We start from the raw sequence: 21,300 nt of genomic DNA on the forward strand, positions 1-21,300 counted from the left end.
CTTTACAGTGCCACAGGCTGCCACTTTTAGATGTTCATTTCACATTGTGTGTTTGCCCTGTGCCCACTGGCACTGGTGCTGGAACTGCTCACGTGTCAGCCTTGGGTCCTGTCTCTCAGTCACTTGTGCCCCTTCTGACGGGTGGTCCCTTGGACATACACCCCCCGTCCACTCCAGTGACCAGTGCATATACAAATGGCCACCCATCAGCCCCAAGTCCATTTTAGGGGCACTGGCGCCCGAGCACACCCTGTCTTGAGCCGCCAGACTTCCTCTCCCTTCAGCCCTGTCATTGTCACAGCTCGTGTCACTCCGGTGACTCTTTCTTATTTCAGATTCCAATTAGTGAACGGCGTCTGCATGTAAATTAGCGAGGCCTGCAGAGCCGAGCGGCTGATTGGACACGCGAGACCCAGCTGACCCGTCGTAATCAGACAGTGAGGCGCCGTGACCTCTGGGGGCAGCAGCGGGATGAGCTTTGTGTTTGTCACTTGTTTACGAGCTCTGAGATCGGCGTGGTGGCCACACGCCAGTGGAAGGTCACCAGTGTGATGTCACTCGCCTCGTTAGGCCACATTTTAACGACGCTGGCCGTGTTAAGTCCTCATTAGCTGGGCACCTTGTTGGATTTCGGGTGTCTAGAAGGTCCCACAATGCACTAGGCTGAGGAGACAAAGTGCCAGACGTGGAGTGGCACTGTGGGCTTCGCAGACACCTTCAGCAATACAAGGGGGCCTGACATGACCCGCCGTAGGTTAAGTGCCTGAAACAGCGGCATAATTGGTCTGATCTCCTGAGGAGTGGGATTGGCTCATCTGTGAGGGCACCTGCCAGTCAAAAGGGGGCGCTGCAGAGCCCATCACCTGATAAGTGACAACAGTGTGAGCAGGGGGCACCAGTGATCTTTCTAGAATACTGTGTGTGGCCCCTAGTGGCTTGGTCCTTCAATGTGTGAGCAGGTGGCAGAGGTAGACAAGCTTTGCAGAGGGGGTGTAGTGGTGGTTAGAGACTGGCATTAGACCCCAGTGCTGGCCACTCAAGTGGTCTCTTCTCCTTGGGTGAAACGAAATGAAGACAATGTTGCTATGATGGTGGTCTGTCAAACACCTTCTAAGGGAGTCTTGAACCTTCTGAGCTTCACTAGCTGTGACACACATATAAGGTCACCTCCTGACGTGACACGCGCCAACCCTCGGGGCACAGACAGGCATGCAAGCTGGTGGCGCATTCATCATTTATGTGCTTTTTTCATTTTTAACCCAAACATCGCTGGCCCTCGGTGACAATCAGACATCACATCTCCTGTCAGCGCTCAGGTTCCCAAGTGTCATCGAGAGGGCTTCGGGTTCAAGAGTGCATGTGGGCGCCCCCCTGGTGACAACCAGAAGGTCACAAACAACTGTTCTCATTGTCCTCTTGTGCAGCCGGGACTGACCTCAGCTTTAAAAAAGATTACAAGGGGCAAGCAAATTGGCAAGGTGCCCACGTGGTGGCAGTGCCGCCTTACTCCTGCAACCCCCCCCTCACTGGGACTGCCAGAAGCCGACTTCAATTCCCTGTTTGTGTACGCGGCCAATAAATCCTTCAAACTTAAACGGGCCGTCATCTTCCGTACAATGAAATGGAATGTCAGAGCGGTGTGACAAATTACAGGAAAATAAGGCCATTAATCACATGGTGGGGATGGTGGTGGCAGTGCCCGAGGGTCTGTGCTGCTGTGCCATGCACTGCCAGTGCACAGGTGGACATCAAAGCCTGTGCCCACCATTAGTGGCCCATCATCTTATTACAGCCACAGAAGATGTCAAGGTGGCATCCCGAGGTGTGATTTCCATGCTGAGCATGTGTCTGTTATATAGCGCCTTTCACTCACTCACTCACTCACTCACTCTATCTATCTATCATGTAATGCATTTCACATCTATCGGTCAATCTAAATATGTATATAGCGCCTTTCAGCTCCATGCAGCACCTTTAACGTCCATGACGCTTGTCCACTCAATGTCACATCCATCTGTCCTAAGCTGGCACCACGGCCCTTCCAGAGTTGACCCTCTCTTGCCTACCTGCTTTCTCTGCTGCCTGACTTGGATCAGGTGGGCACCGTAGAGGGCGCGTTGTGGATGATGTTCGTGTAGATTTGTCCCACCCAGGCTGCCCGGTCACATTTCTTAATTTGTGGCTTAAGTGTTGATGCCCCATGTGCCATCTCCCGGCTTCAGGTGACGCACTTTAACACTTTTGCAGTTTTCAATGCAATGCAGCGATGGCCCCTGAGACCCCGTGAACTTGCTCATGGCACAGCATCAAAGGCGCCCACCGATGTCCTCCTCTTATGACCTGCTTGCACATCTCAGTGAGCGTCGAGTTGGCACGCCAAGTGTCTGCTGCCCTCTGTTCCTGCAGCCCAGCTTTGCCCTTCTTCTGCATCCTTCTCGGTTTTCTTGTGTACTTTTGCCATTTTGCCCTGTCATGGTGGCACTCTCTCTACTCCCGAGCTGCAGGTCCCATTTGCTGCAACCCGTGCCAAATGAAGTCAGCGCGCCACCCTCGCCAGGCGGGACTGTGAATTAGGAACACAGCGGTGTCTTTTATCACCGCATGAATTAACATCTGAATTACGAGATTTACCTGCCAACATTGCGTCACTTTTGTGCAAAATAATCATTAAGGTGCTGTGAGCTTAATTACCACGTGGGCACCGGGAGTCTGGAGCGCGGCCAGCAGTGTCGTACCAGTGCACTGCCAGCATGCCATGTAACTAATGAAGCCTGGCTTACAGAGCCCCCCAGTGAGTGGTGCGGCCAGCGCCCCCTCCAGGTGCCCTGCTTTGTGTTCATCACCACCTGTGAGGTGGAGTAGGCTGACAGCACACCACAGGACCGGGCACCAGGTCACAGTTAGTGACAGTTAGTGACTCTTAGTTACAGTGTCTCAGGTGTCAAATGACGTGACTGGATGGACAATGGGGCAATTGATGACCCAGCGAGGTGACCGGTGACTGACGTGGCAGCTGACCAGTCAACTCCCTCGTCGCTTCTCTTGTCAGTTCTGCTTGTGCCCATAAAGTACCCCTGAAAGTTACCCTGTTCTGTGTGCCAGTCAGTGAGGAGCTCACCATGATGATCCACTGTTGTTTTGGTAATGTGATAAGCTTGACCCATCGGGCAGATGTCTATGCCATCACCCCAATGCCCCCCCCATTCATGCCCACTGAGCACTCATCAGCACTCACCCCTTGCAGACCCCTTAAGATGTCAGGTGCTCCAGCTGCCAATCACTACAAGAAACTCAAAACTCATCTGACACATTAAGAGTGCCACCCTACATGACTGGCATGTGCCATGACTGCAGAGCTTATCGAAATGAAGGCCACACCTGTTGGGTAGTGCAACTGGCACAAGAACCACTGGGCTCACTGAAGGCTTGGTGTATCAAAGCCCACCCCTAGCTGGGCACCTCAAGGGGCTGTATGAGATTTGCTGTGACAACTAGGGGGCACAGAAGAGCAGGCATCAGTCAGGCTGGATTTAAGACTCGAGACACATAGACGGGCATAGATGCCAGGGTGCATGGTGTCGGCTCGTCAGTTTGTCCACATGGCTTTAATGATGTGGACGTGACAAATGTTTGGGGGATTTTGGTTTGCAGTCTCTGCTGCCAGTGTGCCCGGTTCCATTTTACTGGTGAGCCCAGCCTGGCATCCTCTCCTCTAGACGTCTGCTCTGTTTGTGTGCCCAGGATTCCAAGGTGGTTCTTTGTTTGTCTGAGAATGGTGCCCCCTGCATGTGTTGGCTGTGCCTTGTGCCCAATGACTCTGGAGCGGGTTAATCAAGCTGGATGGGCATATTCTGTGTCACTGCTGGCATTCCTGTGTTTTCTGTGTGGTTGAGTTGGCACACATCAAAGATGGCATTCTGAAGCTTGTGTTCCCCGACATGTTGATCTGCAGGATGTCACAGGCCTGGTGTGTCATTTCCGGGTCCTGTCCTCGAGGGGACGTGCCAGCCGCTGAGGATGTCAAACATAAGCCAGTGTTTACTGTGTCCCTGATGTCTGTGCCCGCTCTCGTTAGGCCTTCCCTACCATTGCTCTCTGCCATCTTGGTTTGCTTGTCCAGCTTGTTTATCGATGCCACACTGCGATGCCACTCACTCTGCTTGGTGTCTTCTTCTCCACTCCCCAGGTCAGACGTGTGGAGGTTTGGTCCAAGGACTCAATGGCACCATCGAGAGCCCAGGATTTCCGCATGGCTACCCCAACTATGCCAACTGTACCTGGATCATCGTGACTGGAGAGCGCAACAGGATACAGCTGTCCTTCCATACCTTTGCCCTTGAGGAGGACTTCGACATCGTCTCGGTGTACGACGGGCAGCCGCAGCAGGGCAACCTAAAGCTGAGGTACGACACCTGGGGTGGGAGCCAGGGGGCACAGGAGGGTAGGCGATGTGACATCGCTGGAGGTTTCTAGAAGACTTCTGAGCTCTCGCTGACGTAGGGCGGAGTCAGATGGGTGACACAGCAGGGGGCAGCACTGGGTCCAACCTTGATAAACATGGCAGCTCAAGTTGTGATGTTGAGAAATGGCACTGGACTGTGACAGTGCCATGATGCTGGGTGGCATTGTGACCTCCAAGAAGTTGCCAAGGGTACAACTGATTACACAGGACAGACAGACTCTGGGTGCTGAAAAATGAGATGTGGCAGTGCCAGTGGCGGGGATGCAGAAGATGGGTATGGCTGATGCTGAAGGTACAGTGTAATAACGGGCACAGCAATGAGCCATAGGGAAGTGAAGAAGGTGGCATCTGGAGGGGCAGACATGCTTGAAGCGTTATTTAGACACAGGGGGCACCAGTGAGTCGGCTTGGTGTAGTCGTGGAGGTTGGAGGGTTGAATGCTGGATTGTAGAGCAGGTTGGCAATAGAAGAAGGTGGCAGTGCCCTGGTGAATGCCTGCTTGCTTACAGTATGTTTTGTGCACAGCCGTTGGTCACTGGACTGCCTTCATGGTGGACTCTACTGATGTTGTGTCCTTTCACTTCACTGTCCATAAAGAAAAGACAATGGCAATATGAGCTCTCGCCCTACAATGTGCCCACCAGCCAGGGGCGACAACATGGGTGTTTGTGCTGAGTTGGGCCATGATGGTTTGTGTGCGTGAGGTGGCCTCCCAATGCCATGTTAACCTTTCAGTTGCTGCCAGTGGCCGATTGACCACAGTCGCCATTTGCCCTCCACTTTGCAGCAGACACTTGTTTGACATGCTGTGACTCAGTAGTTGACCTTGAGCCCAAAATAATGCCAGGCAAGACACAAAGGACAAGGAGGGAACATGCAACGGGGCAACAAAGTCTGAAAGGAAGCAATGATAGCCAATAAAGTGACTGCAAGCCCCCCGCCCGCATGCCCCCTGCCCACGCTGCCTTTATCTCACTGACCCGTGTGCCTACTGCTCCCCCTAGTGGCCCTCGGTGCCCTTGCCCTGCTGGACTCCACTTCTCTTTCATAGGACCAGGTGGTCTGCCCACCCATGCCCTCTGTCACAGGATGCATCCCTGAAGCCACTTGCAGTTATAGGGGGCAGTCCCCCACTGTCCTTAAGGCACTTATATAAAGTGGTGGTCTGCACTGAGACAGCACCAGTCTGCCAGTCATGAGTCGTGTGTCCCTGACCGCCGGTGACCGTCCCTTCCTGTCCAGCTGCACCATCACAGACGAACACCGAAAGGCGCTATACGGTGCACAAGCAGCATCATCATATCATGGGCACTGAGTGGCTGAAGCTGGCATCTTGTTTGAGCTTGGCGGGTGCCAGTCTCCACTGTGCCAGTGTGGCTCACGATTCTGCTTCTGCGTCTAGTGGGCGGCTACTTTAAATAAAGTGCTTGTGGGCCGCGCTTGCCAGTGTCAAACACGGTGGGCGCTGCTCAAGGCTGTCAGGGGGTCTGCAGCCGTGGGGGGCAACCGTCCACAGCTAGAGGTGGTCAGTTGAGTGTGTAAGGCTGGCTGAGCAAGGAACATTCTAGAAGAGGACGCCTGAGCTGGGGGTGTGGCTTAAGGGGGACCCCTGCTGACGTGTCACTCTTCACCTACCTTGGTCATTGTCAATGCCATTGTACCTTCAGACTGGCACCTGACTGAAGAGTGTGGGATGGGCACACACTGGGCTGGGCGGTCAGGGTCCATAATCGAGGGTGGTCTTTCATGACATTCTCCTCTGGGGTTTCCCGCTGAATCTGCTCAGAAAGAGACGAGCAGTCGGACAGCATTGGTGGACCACCAGGTCTTCAAGAGGGAATGCCCACCATGACCAGCTAAAAAGAAACTCCATGCAGGAACAGCAGGCTGGCATCCAAAGCCACCTGGTGATGAGTAAAGTAAATGAGACTACCCTTAGTGACCAGCATTGTCCATCTGCAAGTGTTCCAGTGGACTGTCCTGCCACAAGGGACGGGGGAGTCGTGTGACCACAAGCCCCTCAAAGGGAGTCATGTGATGGACTGGAGGCGCCTTGTCGACCTGAGACTGGCCAATGTGTCCAGTGGGGGTCTCCATAACTGGTTATGGTCCGATGACCTCGGCCAGTACGCTGCCACATCCCATCCTGGTCATTCTGAGTGGGCTCAAACTTAAATACGGTGGGGGACGAGATGACAGATGGTGGTCTTTGCTTGTCATGCTTGACTGGCCTCGCTGTACACGTCACTCGGTTTGAGTCGTGTTAGGGACACAGATGTTTGTGGGGACTTTGACACTGACACATTGAGGGTCTTGTGCTGAGTGTGCAGGCCCACCCTGCGTTTGGTCATCAAGAGTGTATGTGTGTGTCAGGCCTGGGGGGGATTGGGGGGGGGGTTTGGTCTTTCGATACATGAAAGGTGTTGCTTAGCAACAGCTGCACAAGGGGCCAGGAGAGAGTGACATCAGCAGGCGGAGCCTCTGCCCAGCAGGGATCCCCAAAGCCCATGTGGTCTGTCACACCCATCGACACTGGCTAGCTGCCTGAGGTGGGCTCTGGGCTTTAATATATTCAGAAGTCGCCCACTTCACGTGGCCCGTGGGCCTTTTTCAACTGGCCTTGGGGGTTTCACCCACCAGACTGACCTGCCACCCGTCCTATAGGCACCCTGTTTGAGGGGGCACCTCCTTTATGAACGGGCACCACAGTTCATTCATTCATTCAGCCCTGCCATTGCTTAGTACATGTGATGATGGAAGCGAATGAGCAGCTATGTGGGGCTTGTGTGTAGTGCCCGCAGTGAGTGGCATTTGCGCACTGCCATTGTGCCATCTGGCCAGGCCTCTGCAAAGATGAGATGTCAGGCTCAATTAAAACATCACATAGTCAGGCGCCTAGCAGTCAGGTGGCAGACTTTCGGAAAAGAAAATCACCAACATGCCACCATGCTGACCCACTGTTGGCACCAGGCACACAGAACAATTGACGGCTCAAGGGATGGCAAAATATTGTGACAAGATGTATGAGGAAAGAGAAATCGGAGGAGGTGGCATACATGTGGCAAAGAGAGATTGGAAAATCGGCAGAGGAGTTCAGAAAAGGCTGTGCCAATCCATCTGCCAGCTGTATGGCACCTTTTACGTGTCTTTCTATCTACCCATCTATTGTAGAGTGCCCAGTCATGTCTCTCCAACTTATGTAGCGCCTTTCACAGCTCTTTATCTATAGAATCTGAACCATGGCTCGGGAGCTGTGAGATAGCTGTGCCAATCACTGTGCCAGTTGCAGCCCATCCTTGTCACTTGGCAGGCTGAGGATGGGCCCCTGTGCCATCAAGATGGCTCTAACTGCAGCCGGCCCTACCTATGGCACCAGGTATGGTCAGTCTCAAAACTACCTTTGGGGCAGATAGTGCCCCACAATCCCAGCCTTAACCAGAGTGGGCATTTTGTGACTGATGTTGAGGGCGTAACTTGACCCACCTCGTTGGCACCGAGGTCTACAGTTACACTCTCTTGGTGCCATCGCCTTAGTGATTGCTGCTCTGCTGCCACCTACCTGGACAAGAAAGAAGTCAAGCAGCTGTCCTGCCCGCCTCTGATGCACATCCAGGAGCTGTTGCCCTCTAGTGGCTCTCATAGAGAGTGTCTGTCATTTACTGGCACCTGTGAGTGCCCCAGTAGGCAGAGCTGAAGCCACCCACCTTGTCATGTGACCAAGCTCTCGTGTGCATCACCGCCTTTCTCGTTTGTTTCTTGCTGAAGTCGCCACACTTCAAGCTTGTCACCAATTCCGTGTCACCAGATGGCCTGATTTCAGATGCGGCAATTTATTAGCATATCGACGTCACTCGGGCAGTCGGTTGGGTATGAGCTTGGTGCAGGGCTGGCACCACAACATTCATTCTGTTGAGGAGAGCAAAGTAGATGCCAGTGGACAGACACATGACTGGGCTACAATGCCACACATCCTGCCTTGTTCACTTTATTGAAACATGACTGGCACGTCAAGTCTCCTTCTCTTCATCCCAGTCACATGTTCTATGTTTTCCTTCCTGCTGTGCCATCTTGGGAGCCTGCCTGCCTGGTGCCCTCAGCTGGATTGGTTCCTGTTAACCCCTAAAAGGCTGGAGACTGTTGAGTTTGCCCTCTGCCCACAAGTACCCCCAGGGTTCAGTTTAATGGGGGGGGGGGCATTTGAACCCTTGTCAGTGAAATCTGTGATGCAAACACAACAAAGAAATTCTTCTGAGTTTCAATACAGTAATGTGGCATTAAGAGTAGAGTGGGGCAGCAGGTGCCATACTCTGCTCACTGGCACACCGCCAGTATGTCATGAATGAGAGCTGGTGGTCTGCTGGACCCCTGCACTGCTGCTCTAACAGCAAATGGGCAAGAGGGGCCTGGCACATCTCAGTCCAGGTGGATGCCAGGCACTTCATTCTGGTAGACAGGTCAGCATGTTGGCACATCAGTCAAATAGTGCAGGTTTGTTGTGTTCTTGCCATCTTATAGTGCCTTGTAGCAGGGCACCCTGGCATCCAGACCTAACAGTGTGGCACTCAATGCCAATATTTATTATAGCACCTTTCTTAGCATGTGCCAAGTTCATGGCATTAAACTGTTAGTGCCCAGCAGCCTCTTTGTTATATAGTGCCTCACAGGCAGTAAGACATGGCCAAGAAGTGCTGTTTCAATTCACTCTAGAAACTTCATGGTGTGCCAATAAAAGTGGGGGCAGCAGGTGGCACTGCCAACCTCCCAAGTCCCGGGTTCAAATCCCATGACCCACCAGCATGCGCTCCCTGTGCTCTTGTGATGTTTTTTTGATTTGTTTGAATTTTAGGCCAGGTGTGATTGGTATCCTGGCCAGGGTTGGGTACTGCCTTGGGTTAAGTGGGCACTAGACTGGCTTAATATCCGAGAAGTCGTCTGTCCATCTCCTGGGCAGGTGGCCATGTGGCCATCGGTCGGTACGACTACGTGATTGGATAGGCGAGCTGCAGCGTGGACCAGTAACGTCGTGCCCTCTATGGCCCCGCCCACTGTGACGTGTCTCCAGAGCATGGTGGGCCACTCAGTCCACACATCTGTAAAGTAAGGAGAGCTCCATCTTCCTAAGAAGTTCAAGAACTACCCAAAATGTTGGGACCCCCAAGCCACAGTCTAAGATTAACCTACTGACGAGGGTACCTGAGCTGAGCCCCAATATGCCAATCGGGTTCAAGCACATTCTTTGGGTTGGCACTGTCTTCAGAAAGGCGCACAGCTCTGGAAATCCACCGTTTAATTAGCATAAACCCCGCCCACTTGTCTGAAAGACCCCAGCGGGCTGTACCCACTCTTAGTTCCTAGGGGCACCTGTGGTGGCGAGGTTCATTCAGTTGTACCACATGTGAGCTGTGCACAGCCCCTGTCTGCCCCCTGGCGGTTGGGTGGGAGAGCGTGGCACTTCTGCCTGGGCTGGACACCCTGACCCCATCATCTACAGTGGGCAGCCCTGTGCCCCTGCCAGTCCTTCTTCCCTTTCCAGTGACTCCCTCCTGGCATCCATGGCTGTTTCTGCCCACATCACATGTCCCCTTCAGATAGTGGGCATGGTGCCAGCCGTTGGCCCTACATTGGCTCCTCTCTGACTCTGCCTTGAGCCTTCTAGCTTAGCTGTGCTGCCCTGGTAGTGCCCGGGTGATGTCTAGCCAGCTGGCACCTCTTCACAATATATGCCTAGTGTGTAGTGTGCCCCCTGTGAATGCCACCTTTTCTTTTACAGAGACCACCATCCAATATTCCTCGCTTTGGCATGAGCCCACCCTGCCCACGATTTACTCTGTACCCTTTGGACTTTGGTTGGACTGCAGTGGCCTGGTCAGTCACAGGCAGCTCCTTGAGTTGTGGGGGCCAGGGGAGATGGACCATTGTGCCCTGCAGTGGGCACCAGCCGGCCTGGCACCTCCTCACCCCTCCTCTCTGTGTGCCCCAGGATTAAAATGCGGATTCCTCTCAAGAATGAGGCCATTAAGCAGCAGCTGTGAAGCACAATGGCGGCTCCTTGGAGATGCTTCATGCCATCCATATTCATGACGTGTGGGCGAAGGGCCGGTGAGGAACAAAGGGCCTCATTGACGAGCGCCTCCAGGGGAGCTGGGAGAAGACGGAATGCCAGGCTGGCATCAAACAGAAAGGGTACACAAGCAGAAAAGGGAAAGTCCAAAAAGACCGGTGGAGTGGCTGGCCCGTGGAGCCTCAGGAGGTCTGCTGGATGGACAGACAGACAGACAGACCGACTGACGTGGAAGGAACGAAAAAGACAAGCCTGCTCTGGGCACACGAGCTCAGGCACTGCAAGGCCCGGGCAGGAGCATAAAAGATGCCAGGTGGAGCCTTCAGATGGACACCCTGTATTTGTGACAACTGCCTTTGTTCAAAATTAGTGGCACTCTGCAGCGGGCAGTGCCAGCTTCATTTTATATGGCGCCTTTCGAGAGCAACACCACTTAAATGAGGGGGGAGGGCAAACTCCTCAAGGGCCTGAAATGGTGACACAGTGCATGGCATTGGGCATGAGAAGCTCAGTGAGCTGGGCGTAACCTGGCATTGTGGCACCTGCCATCTAGGGAGGGTAAGGAAGTGTCAGAACTGCAATGGTAGGAGCACCTGGGGGTCCGTCTGGTCTGAGAATCAACCAATTTGTGATGGGGAGGGCACCTCACTTAGGAGTGCTGGCATGTCACTGGCACTGGCACCCTCCACTGCCCTGCTCTTCATTTGTAGTGTCCCCCTTTTATGTGTGCTGCTTCTCATTGGCTCCGTCCTGGCCATCCACCACCGGCTGGCGATGACGGTGTGGTGCCAGTGACGGGCAAGGAACATGGCAACAACTAAGCAGCCTGACAGAATGGTGTGTATGTTACAGATGTGAAAGAAAAGATGAAATGAGCGCGGCGGGCGTCACAACATAAGAGACGACGGAGACGAAGGACATCCGATATACGAGGCGCTGTAGGAACAAAACACATCGTGTAAATATGACGTACTAGCAGACCACTGCATGCATCGCATTCCAAATTCAGCGCCCACAGCCTGGGCAGTGCCAGCTGTGCCCGCCAGTACCCCTTTATAAAATAGAAATGCATGACGACAATCCAAAGTGCACGCGGTGACGGCACACGAAGATCACGTGGAGTGCATGCAGGAAGTGAGCCCACCATATGCTGTCCCCTGAGGTCCCCCCTAACGTTAGCTCTCTGTGATGAATTTGTTCCTCTGTGCTTGGGTGACAGGAGCAGGACGGCCGAGGGTCCAGTGATGTGGCGTCTGTAAACTCCTCCAAACTGGGCGCTGGCTTCTGGTGACTGAAAGGTGACGTCACCTCTTGTTCCCCCTTTTATTGAGGGTCCGTACAGTGAACCAACGGGGGCTTCATGAAGGTGGTGTGACCACACAGCACACTCGGCATGGACACATGACAACACCGAGGACATCCAGGATGACAAACGGACCACTTGAACCCGTGTCTGGTGCGTGGGGCACATCTCTCTTGTGGGCATCATCCATTTCAAGCTCCCTCTGGTGGCCACAGCTATTTCTGCACTCAAAGGGCTGGCCACCCTCTGGTCAGCTGCAGGGGTCCACGTGTAGGATGCTGCAGTCGGTCAGGGGTCTCTTTTCCCACCACACCTCACCTCCCCACTGGGCTCTCTTAGGTGCCTTGTGGCGGGTCCTCTTCAGAAAGACGCTATATACTGTATGCCTGGGGCCGTTGGGCCGGTGTGCCCGCTGCTCGCCTTTATTATCCCGATGATCCCCTCGGCCTCGTTTCTCGATGGTTTCATTAGACGTTTTTGTGTGCATCAGCACGCCAACTTGTAGAAATATTATTCACTTGCAAATCCCGTTGCCATGGTAACAGAGCATTACCGCAGAGAGCGTCAAGCCGGGCGCACACAAGCAGCGTGTCTGCAATGAAATGCCACCTAAGTGCCAGAAGCTGGCATGGCTTCAAACCTTCATCCTGCCGGACAATGCCCCCTGGAGGCCGAGCAAGAGATGGCAAAACATCAGCAGGCTGAGTGGACCTGAGTTTTGGCACATCACACCTGCATCTGGGATCTGAGATGAGACCCCCTGTGGGGGTCTTCACTGAGAGACATTGGGTGCACTTTGTCACCTCCATCACTGGCCAAAGTGGCCTGCTGCATGTCTGTGGGTGCTGGAGGACCCCCCACTAGATGTCACTGGCAGGTTTTGACCACTTCACGTACATTTATGTCCCAGAGGACCTCCTGGAAGCCCACCGGTCTCATTGCCACACAGTGGGTGACGTTTTCATCGGTGATGACGATGTTTGGACAGGCATTCTGCCATTCAAGTCACACTCTGACCTTGCGCTCTCCTCCTTGGCACAGTGGCCATCTTGAAGACCTTGAAGCATTTGGCACCAGACAAAGACAAAATGACCAGGGCAATGAAACTGGCTAGGCCAAGAAGACCACCGTCAGTGGACAGCATTAAAATGCCATGTCCTCAGACCCCAAGGTGCCCGCTGTACTTGTGTGACTGACCACAGGGACTGAGAAAGGGCAGAAGTGAGATGGTGGCCAGTGCCCACATGCTTGGCATTCCAGAAGATCCCCAGGGTGCTGGGAGTGCTGAAAGCAAAACTAGAAAGTCGTGTATAGCCAACTCAGATGAGAGCCCACCGCCTGGACAAGCACATCACCATGGAAACAGGGGATGGTGCCTACCGTGGACGCCAATCTTGTGGGTACATGAAGAAGAAGAAAACGTGAATCAAAGGAGGACATCATAAGCGGGCTGGAGGTGGTGGGGGGCACTCATTAGAGTATAGTGGAGAAGGGCAAGAGCGCCACCTGATGGCAGACACAATCCAAGGCACCTGTTCTGCCAAATAAAGAAGTCTGAAGACCTCCAAAGACCAACTGAGAGTGGCGTGGGGGCAACTTAACAGGGTGACAGTGGGGCATCTGCACAGGTCCTCCATCTGGCGCTTTGAATCGGCCCCTCGAAGCTCCGGGTTTACACATGTGCTCACAGGAGATGACAGACCCACAGGTTCTGAAGACCCCTGTTCTCCATCAGGCTGGCACTGAAATGCTCTTTAATAAAACGTCCAGCTGGAAAAGTCAAAAAGATGATCGCCAACTGACTGGGGTCCAGAATGCCACCCCCCGAAGTGGCCCTCCAAGTGTCTCAAATTGCAGCGTCCCTGGCATGGCGCTGCCACCTCACAGGTCCAGCTTTCTCAGTGCCCTCTGTGTGTTCTTCTCAACACTTCCAAAGATTTGAGTGGGTGGGCTGGCACCTTGGTCTGGCATGGTTGCTACCTAGTGCCCATTAATGCCAAGACTGGCACCAGCCCCCATGACCCTGAACTGGACCCAGTGGATCTAGGATGGGGGTCAGGAGGATGCTGGCATCTTTACAGCTTGAGGTTGTGTGCCATCCTGGAGCACATTGGGGTGCCTGCTTTAATGAGGGGGCACTTGCAGTGGTGGCATCTTCCTCTATTTAAAATGTCTTAAGAGAAGTTGGCTCAGGTGGCACCACTCAGTAGCCATCTGGGCTCAGACTCAATGCCTGGGCACTGCCCATGTTGGCGTGGGCTGGTGTCTGTGTGGATCGGTGGGTGGGTGTGAGATGAAAGGTGCCAGATTAGCTCGGAAAACTGTCCTGCTCTGCTGAGAAATTAGGATTCCTACATCAGAAAGGCGCTATATAGATAAAAAGGGGGGACACATACCTGAATGGCACGGTATAACGTATGAGCTCACTCACCAGGCTGGGGTCCTGCCGCTGCCCCCGATTTGACTGGCATCCACCACTGGTTTAGTGCCAGTCTTGCTGATGCCAGTTCTCTCACTGCTAAGACATTATGCAGATCCACACCTCTTTAAATGGCCCTCCAGTCAGCTCCTTTCTGCTGCCCCTTCTGCCAGACCCCCTATGTCTGCCATTCTCTGCCCGCATCTCATCTGCTGAGCAGTGCTATGTCTCCCTTCCTGGAATCAGCGGGCGATGCCAGTGCCACAGTGGGCTGACCTGCTCTGTCTAAGTTTTCCTTTCTGGCAGAGCGCTGCTCGGGATGGTCAAGGGGGCTGCCGCACTGCAGGAGACCCTCAGAGGACAGCAGACATGTTGGCTTCTCATCGTCTGACTTTCTGCTTTGTGCTCCGCCATTCAGGCAAGGGTGAGAGGGCATCGAGGAGGGCAGCTCAGCTACGTGGGGGCAATGCTGAGATGGCAGGGACAGTCACGTGCCAGCAGCCCCAATAATGAAAGCAGGAAAAGGAGGGAGGAGCACAGGGAGAGTCACCCAGACTCCTCCCATCTGCCTCCTCCTCTTCCATCTGTCTTTCTTTCTTCCTCTTCCTCTTCTTCTCTCCTACTCTCCACTAAGCTCAATGGACACAATGGAAGTGGCACTGGGGAGGGCACCTTGGGGGTCTCACACATCCCTAAAAGGTCCTGTGTTTGTGTCTGTGGTGACCTCCAAAGCTCCTTCATCCAAGGGGCATTAAAGTCTTTGTCACTGGGAAAGGCGCTATATAAGCCAGCGAATGGCAGGCAGGCAGGTGGTGAAGTGACAGCTGCTGCTCTCGTCACTGGGCACCCACAATCTGAGAAGAACGTGAAGACCGCGCTGGGTGAGGCTGAGCTGCAGCGTCCAGTTTGGGTCCCCACAGTCCTAGAAAAGACAACGCAGCACCAGAGAGCCCACCGCAGAGCCACTGAGGCCTGAGATACAAGCGGGCAGCAAGTCCTGTGTGAAGGTCTGGCCCTAAACAGAAGAGAAGAAAGAGAAGAGCAGAATTCAGGACCCCAGAGGGGGCTGCTGGAGATGAGGAGGTGACAGGATGAAGAGTTCGAGATCATGATGGCAGGGCAGCGCCACCCAGCTGGTACATTTCGAGAAGTCCTTCAAGAGGAGCACAACTGAATCGGGACAGATGTCACCCGAGCATCAGGACACCGAGAAAGAAGTGACCAGTAGGGGGTGCACAGGAGGACACTGGGGACCCCCAAACCTGAAAGTGCTGTTTTGGAGATGTGAGGTGGACGGGACTGTCCTTGTCCACGCTGTCCTCTTCTTCTCCAGATATCGATGACCAGTGAAATCCCATTGTCACTCAGATGACTTCTGCTTCTGGTTCTGGTTGGCTCATTGGCATCGGTGACACGAGAAGGTTTCATTAACAGAAGAGAGCAGTCATTGGCCCCTCCATCACGTCACAGCCTGAAGGGTGACAGTGGCCTCTGTGACTGTCATCACCTGCTCTTCCGCTTCTCGCAATTCCGAGGACCCTGGAGGAGACCAAACTGGCTCACACAGGTTCTTCAGCCATGATGGCCCATCAGGTCACAGGACACTCGTAACAACGTGGAGCAGCACGGGGGGCAAACGTGCAGACCCCATGAAGACTGAATGCCGAAGCTTAGCACTGAGCCGCCGCGTGTCCCAGAGTTCCTGGCTGCTAAGGACACTCGTGTGTTCCAGTTGGCTATCGCTGCCTGTCCACAGTGCCCAGTACCTCGGGGTGCTTGGCAGGTGGGCTATGACCTACACTTTTATCTTGGGTCAAGCTGCCTGCGAAAGGCGCTATATGAAGAAAACCACTCTAAATGAGAACTGCTGACTGGCGCCCTTCACCCCCAGGGTCCACCATAGCGACAGGCTGTGCCAGGTGGGTACCATGGCTTAGGTGGACAGGCTGGACTGGCATACCAGTGATGTCACCCACTGGTCGTGAGGGCTTCTCATGATTTTGATTCCACCATTAAACCCTACTGGTGGATTGTGTGCCATTAAGGCATTCCCAGCAGTCAGCTGAGTGAGGCGCTGTGTGTGCCTGTTGTGCCCGAGGTTCCATTGCCAAACATCAAGCTGCCCAGAGAGCCCACCGGGTGCCAGTGTGTCAAGGGTCTTATTCACTCACACAGAGCTGAGAGGTGAAGCCAGTTGGTCAATCTGACTGGCATGTCTTTGGCACAGAAATACCCAGAGCTAAAACTTCAGGTGCAAACATGCCAGCAGAGAAGAACACAGTGCTATAAATGGCATCATTATGACATGGACCCTCAAACCAGACATCATTGCAGAGGCTTGACATCCCATAGATAGACAATGGGGTGAGCGTGACGTTACCATGACACATTCTAGTGCCCACACTCTGACCAACAACAGGGCCACCATTCTTTCCAGTGCCACTCGGCCCCAGACAACTAATAGAAAAGCTCAAATGGTGCGCCCCCTAGTGGAAAGGAAGCCCAAGCACCCTTGGGGAGACCCCCTGTATTGTCACGGTCAGTTGCCTCAGTGCCAGTGGGCATCTCCATGCTTGGGGGCTTCCCATCACAATGGTGACATCATGTGATTAGCACAGGGGCCAATAAACTGGTAACAATGCTGAGAACTGAGACAACTATGTGCTCTGAAAAATTAGAAAAATCCACAAAGACTGCAATGCCACCGGTGATGCCATCAGTAGGCACCTGAACCGCAGTGCGCTATTGGCAAAGGAACCTAAAGGCAAATCCATCTTCACCCGCTGACGAGATTCCGGTCCTCAGCTTGGTGCTGCTATTGACAAGAAACATCTGCCAGGGCTGTGCCAGCTGCTCTGCTGCCACTGCTCAGCGGGCATCGGGAGAAAGTGTTGTCTGATGAAACGGAATGGATTAAGGGATGGAAACCTGCCAGGGACATGCAGTTACCAGAGGCATGGCTGGCACATGGAGCAAACAGGTTGTGTCAGGTGGGGCCCACCATCTACCAGCCCTATCTCTGTATATCGCCTTTCGGAAGGGGTGCAGTCTTGTCAGTCAATGTGCCAGGGAGCCTCCAGGATGTTGACGAATGCCAAAGCTGAAAAGATGCCTGCCAGTCTAAAGTGCACACGCATCTGCCAGGGCCCTTGGCATGCTCACCTCTGTGCCCAGTGAGTTGAGCCAAACACCTCATATAGTGCCTGCCTCTAATGACTTGCTCATGTGGGCATTTAACCCATCGTGCTTCTCAGTTCCCGTGCCATCATTTCCCAGTTTCTCCCTGGGCATCGATGTGTCTTTCAGATTACTCAGTGTCACTCAAATGGTGTGTACAGTGACTTGAACCCGTGTTCCTGGGATTCTCCCTCTTGGCATTGTTCCGCAGATGCCCAGGGCTTGCGGCGGGTGTGGCGAGACTGTGTGCCCCCTGGTGGCCCTTGGGACTACTGCACCCTTACTTAGGGCCAGAGCACTTTCTGTATTTTGTGACCCGTACTGCCCGAGTGCCACATAGTTGAGTACTGCACAGGAAGGCAACTCCCAGAGGAGAGATGACAGTGACATCCTGCACTGACAGGTGTCACCTCTAAACTGTCCCACAGTGGGCATACCTCAAAAACTACTGGCACAAGGTGGTCTTGGCATACATCGAACATCCATTCATTTATTTATTGGCCTGAGCTCCTTTACAGAATGTTGAGGTTCAAAATTAGACACTGGTATGCCTTGGCATGACCTCCTCTAACTGGCTCAATCCAGTTCAGGGTTACAGGATGCCAGGGCCTAACCTGGCAACATCAGCATTAAGGAGCCAAACCAGGACAGGATTACCGGGGGCACAAACTGTGAGTTGTGGAAGGCACTTGTGGAGTTGAGCCCCCAAACTGGCGCTGAGCTGAATGTGCCGCTCAAGTGACACGCTGGCCATCGGTGACATTAGTCCCCTCAGGAACTCAATGGAGGTGAGGTGCTGTGTCAAAAGTGTCATACAGTGTCACCACCATCATGGGCTGGCTGATGCATTTCAGGAAAACCCCCAGAGGACCCAAAGAGTCCAAACTGCGATGAGATCTCGCGACACTGCAGTGGACCACCGATGGACGTCTCAATTGTTACTTCAGTAAGAGCCCCCTCAACACCTGCCATCCTAAGTCATTGTCCCCACTGCCATATCCTCAAATGGCCGCTCCAGAATCCCCCACCCAGAGTGCCACCATCTCTTGAATCCCTCAGAGCTATTTGCTGACCCTCAGCTTAGCCCCTCGGAGTCCGCCAGGCCTGCATAGTCCACATGAGCGATGATACCAATGTGGTGGCAACTGTCACTTATGTCCACAGTTCTGACACGTGTGTCCTCTCAGTGGACCATTTTGACTTGTGCACATTTCATCATCATTGTCATTATGTGACGCCTCCTAGTGTTCCCGCTTATGCAGTGAAGACCACCGCATGCTAAGCCATCTGAATGACCACCACGAGAGTCTGGTGACAAATGGCCCTTTACTGTATGCTTGAGGGGGCCACACTTTAGTATAACTGGGGGTCCGTGCAGGCTAATTGCTGGCAGCCCCTGGAGTTTCTGTCGGTTTGAAGTGAATTATGAGAGTTATGGCGTGTTGGTGCCCACTGCGGTGTGCCTCTTTTTCTATATTGCGCCTTTCACCCATATAGGTGAAGACTGACTTGAGTGGCTTTAAGGTCCCTTAGCTTGTTACTCATCACACACATCAGAACTCCACAACGTGGCACAGCAAGGACCCCATAAACCTGTAAGAGACTTGAGTCACTAGAGGGCGCTGCAGCTGCCAGCCAGCCATGCCATCAGTAACAGAGCTCCTTGTCTGCCTCTCTATCTGTTATATAGCACCTTTTAAAACCATCACTAGTCATTGGCACTGGAGACGGGAAATGTGTGGCATGTTGATTGGCACGTGCCAGTGAGAATTCCCCTGGACACTGAACATGGCACAGATATTATATAGCACCTTTCATATCTATCACTGGTTTTAAGGTGCCGCCTGCCATCAACTGATGCTCAAAATAGAGCTCTCTAGTGCCACCTGCCAGGGGCTGTTTAGTGTTATCCTTGCTGGCCAGGGCTGCCCTCTCAAGTCATCTGGGTGCTGAGGGTGCTGCCCCCTGAAGCCCTTCTGACCCACTCTTTCCCTCCATCTCACTCTTTGACCTTCATTCTTCTTCATTAAAGTTGCAGATACCAAGTCCACTGTCACCCACGGTTCTCTTTCAGCCTGGCAGCTGTGGCCTGTTGTGCCTTTGCTGCCCGCTACTATTCTCTTTTGACTTCAGGCCTTGCCCAGGAATGTCTGATCCTTCTGCCACTTCTGCCTCCTCTTTGTTCAGAGGGTTTTAGGTGCCAGGTGCAGTCCAATGGGTGGTCCATGCCACTGCAGGTGTAGGTGATTGGGCAGCTGGTAAGGAACTGGCTGTGGGCACCACCACACAACCTCCCTGGCAGTAGAGGGGTACCGGGAGCCTAGAGGGAGAGATGATGAGGGCAGATGAAAGGTGCCACATAGTCAAAGGGGGTAGAGAAGTGGGCAGCTTGGAAAATGAAAAGAGGGGCAGGGCACAGGACTTGAGGCATAAATGAAAGGAGGGGGCAGCTGTGTGTCAATGATCAAGGCGCTATATCATGTGGCTGTACAGCAAGACTTTTGGTGAGTTGCTGCCCCAAATCACTTGGGGTCCGTTAGTCAGGGTCCCTCACGCACCCACGCCGCCTTGGACTTCTCTCCCTGCTCTTTTCCAGGGATCTGCTACTCCGGCGTTTCGACCGCTTCCATAGTAACTTTGTCTCCTAGCAACTTGTGTCCACCAGCCAATCTTCATGAATTAGCCAATGCAAATGAAGCTGAAAGTGAAAAAGAGGCTCAAACGGGCATCTGTTGGTACAGCGAGGGGCGCGCAGACGGAAACAAAGGCGGAATTCTTGTTCTTAGAGGACGTGGGGGGCACATCTGCGGCACTTGTCCTCCGTCCTGCTCAAGTGCACACGACACCCTGCAAGGTGTCGCGCCACACTGTCCTCAAAGGAAAGGCGCTATATGAAATCAAGTCGGGTGAATGCGGGCATCGTTCATCCTCCTGAACTGTGTAAGGCGCTATATCAAAGGACCATTGATTCACAAAAGGGAAATGTGTGCTAAGGTGCCTTAAGGCATGAGTGCACATCACTCCCCTGGCACTAAAGGATGATGCCAACCCTCTTACAAGAAGGCCAGACTTTTACTTAAAGTTTCCAGCAGCCATCATGCCTGTAGCTGACTGATGGCTGCCAATCAGGTCCTGCCAGTCATCCAGTCAGTCGGTGCCAGGGCCACTCCTGGCCTAACAGCTGTGATGAATGCTGGCAAAGGGCACCTCTGAGCTTCCAGAGCCTGGCACCTGCACACTGCGGCCTCCCATTCCTCCATGCCTGCCCACGCCCACCTGATGCCACATGCTGCCCTGGTGCTGTCACTGCATGTGTTTCAGTGAGCTCCAGTAGGGGGCGCTCTTTCAATAGACAGTGTGTACATGTGGCAAGCTGAGTGTCCCCATCATTGATGCCTGGGGAGTGTCAGATGATGTGCCCAAATGTAACCACATATGTGCCAGGGTTTGCTGCTCCTTCTTGGCACCTATGGCGTCATTCGATTTGTTCAAATGCCAAGGGTTTGCTAATTTTTAAAGGCCTTGCCCAGTAATTCCAGAATATTGTAAAGACAAATAAGCACTCCATGTAAGTCATAGTGCCCAGTGGAGGATGTTGGCACCATCTTTAGTCTTTCTTTTATTAATGGACTCTCTACATGAGGGTGGTAACCTAGACTGTGCCTGGCATTCTGCAGGTTCCTGGCACGCAGCATGGCAATCTTGTGGTTCCAGCGTCTCGGGTTTAATGCCTGCGGTCGACGTGGTCAGCATGGAGCCTGCATGTTCTCCTTGTGTCCGGGTGGGCCATGCTGGCCATCCCACAGACATACAGGTGGGGCCTGCAGGCTGACCCCTAGTCGACTGGGGTGCCAATGGAGACAGAGAACAGCCCTCCA

The 21,300-nt window shown here is 53.5% G+C and overlaps 1 protein-coding gene across 1 annotated transcript in view; it reads left to right on the forward strand.

Moving 5' to 3' along the window:
• The window catches only part of LOC120517025 (CUB and sushi domain-containing protein 1-like), a 293,367-nt gene that overhangs the window by 25,638 nt on the left and 246,429 nt on the right, over window positions 1–21,300 (forward strand). Inside the window, exon 2 of the mRNA XM_039739099.1 lies at window positions 4,187–4,403. Within this exon, the coding sequence (XP_039595033.1) occupies window positions 4,187–4,403 (217 nt within the window). The remainder of the gene's footprint in view (window positions 1–4,186; window positions 4,404–21,300) is intronic.

This window comes from Polypterus senegalus, chromosome 16 (assembly GCF_016835505.1).
Source record: "Polypterus senegalus isolate Bchr_013 chromosome 16, ASM1683550v1, whole genome shotgun sequence".
Classification (NCBI taxonomy): domain Eukaryota; kingdom Metazoa; phylum Chordata; class Cladistia; order Polypteriformes; family Polypteridae; genus Polypterus; species Polypterus senegalus.